Here is a 798-nt window from a genome sequence, read left to right as displayed (position 1 = left end):
AAACCCCCTTCGGCAGAGCCACCTGTCGTCTTCTGGCAGTCTCAACATAATGGAGTCACCACAGTTAGCAACCTTGGCTGATGACGTCACTGCAGCCCTGGCCAAGCAGGGCTTGTGAACACTGACACTCCGGACCTCCTCAAACTCTGATCCCTCCTCCTGCTCTTACCAAGTGGGATGGCCACCACAACCACCACAAGCTTAACTTTATCCTCCAAACATCTTTATTTGTGATCAGTCCTTCAACTCCAAGAGACTTTAGTTAAGAGCTGCTGTATTTTAATCTATTCATTGTATTGATTTTATTTAAAAACTGGCTTTTTACCGATTCGATTGGTGTATCTCCTTTTTCTTTTTTTTTTGTTGTCCCTGTTTTAGAGTGAAGTTGTATAGAGGTCTATGAGACGGTGCAGACCGAATACCGGCCTTACTGATTTTGGATCAGTGTTTTAAAGAAGTTACAGCCTTTTTTACTACTCTAAATATCAGATCATTTGACCTGAACGCCCTTTATCCCGCTCAGTAAACATGCATGGACACCAGATCACCTAAAAAAAAACAAAAAAAAATGAATCAAGCATCCTACTGCAAGTCATTATTGCCATTCAGCAACTATTTAACAAGTAAATATATAAATATATATAAATATATGTAGAAACATGTATAAACTACAAGTTATTTGCCATTGACGTGTCCTTGAGACGTTTTAAAAGGGAGAAATATGACTAAAAACAGTGTCAAACTGCATTTGTGCAACAACTAGGTCATGTTATGATGAGCATGTATGGATTGGAATAT

The 798-nt window shown here is 39.0% G+C and overlaps 1 protein-coding gene across 1 annotated transcript; it reads left to right on the top strand.

Annotated features, from left to right (window-relative positions):
* LOC112142136 (microtubule-associated protein 2) lies at positions 1 to 328 on the top strand (the record flags this gene model as incomplete). Its single annotated transcript, XM_024265393.1, is given in 1 exon segment — positions 1 to 328. A coding segment is annotated over 1 exon segment (118 nt), but the record flags the coding sequence as incomplete, so codon positions are not given.
* Between the last annotated feature and the right edge of the window lie 470 nt (positions 329 to 798).

The sequence above is a fragment of the Oryzias melastigma genome, unplaced genomic scaffold (genome assembly GCF_002922805.2).
Source record: "Oryzias melastigma strain HK-1 unplaced genomic scaffold, ASM292280v2 sc02279, whole genome shotgun sequence".
Classification (NCBI taxonomy): Eukaryota; Metazoa; Chordata; class Actinopteri; order Beloniformes; family Adrianichthyidae; genus Oryzias; species Oryzias melastigma.
This window is presented reverse-complemented; position numbering and strand designations above follow the sequence as displayed.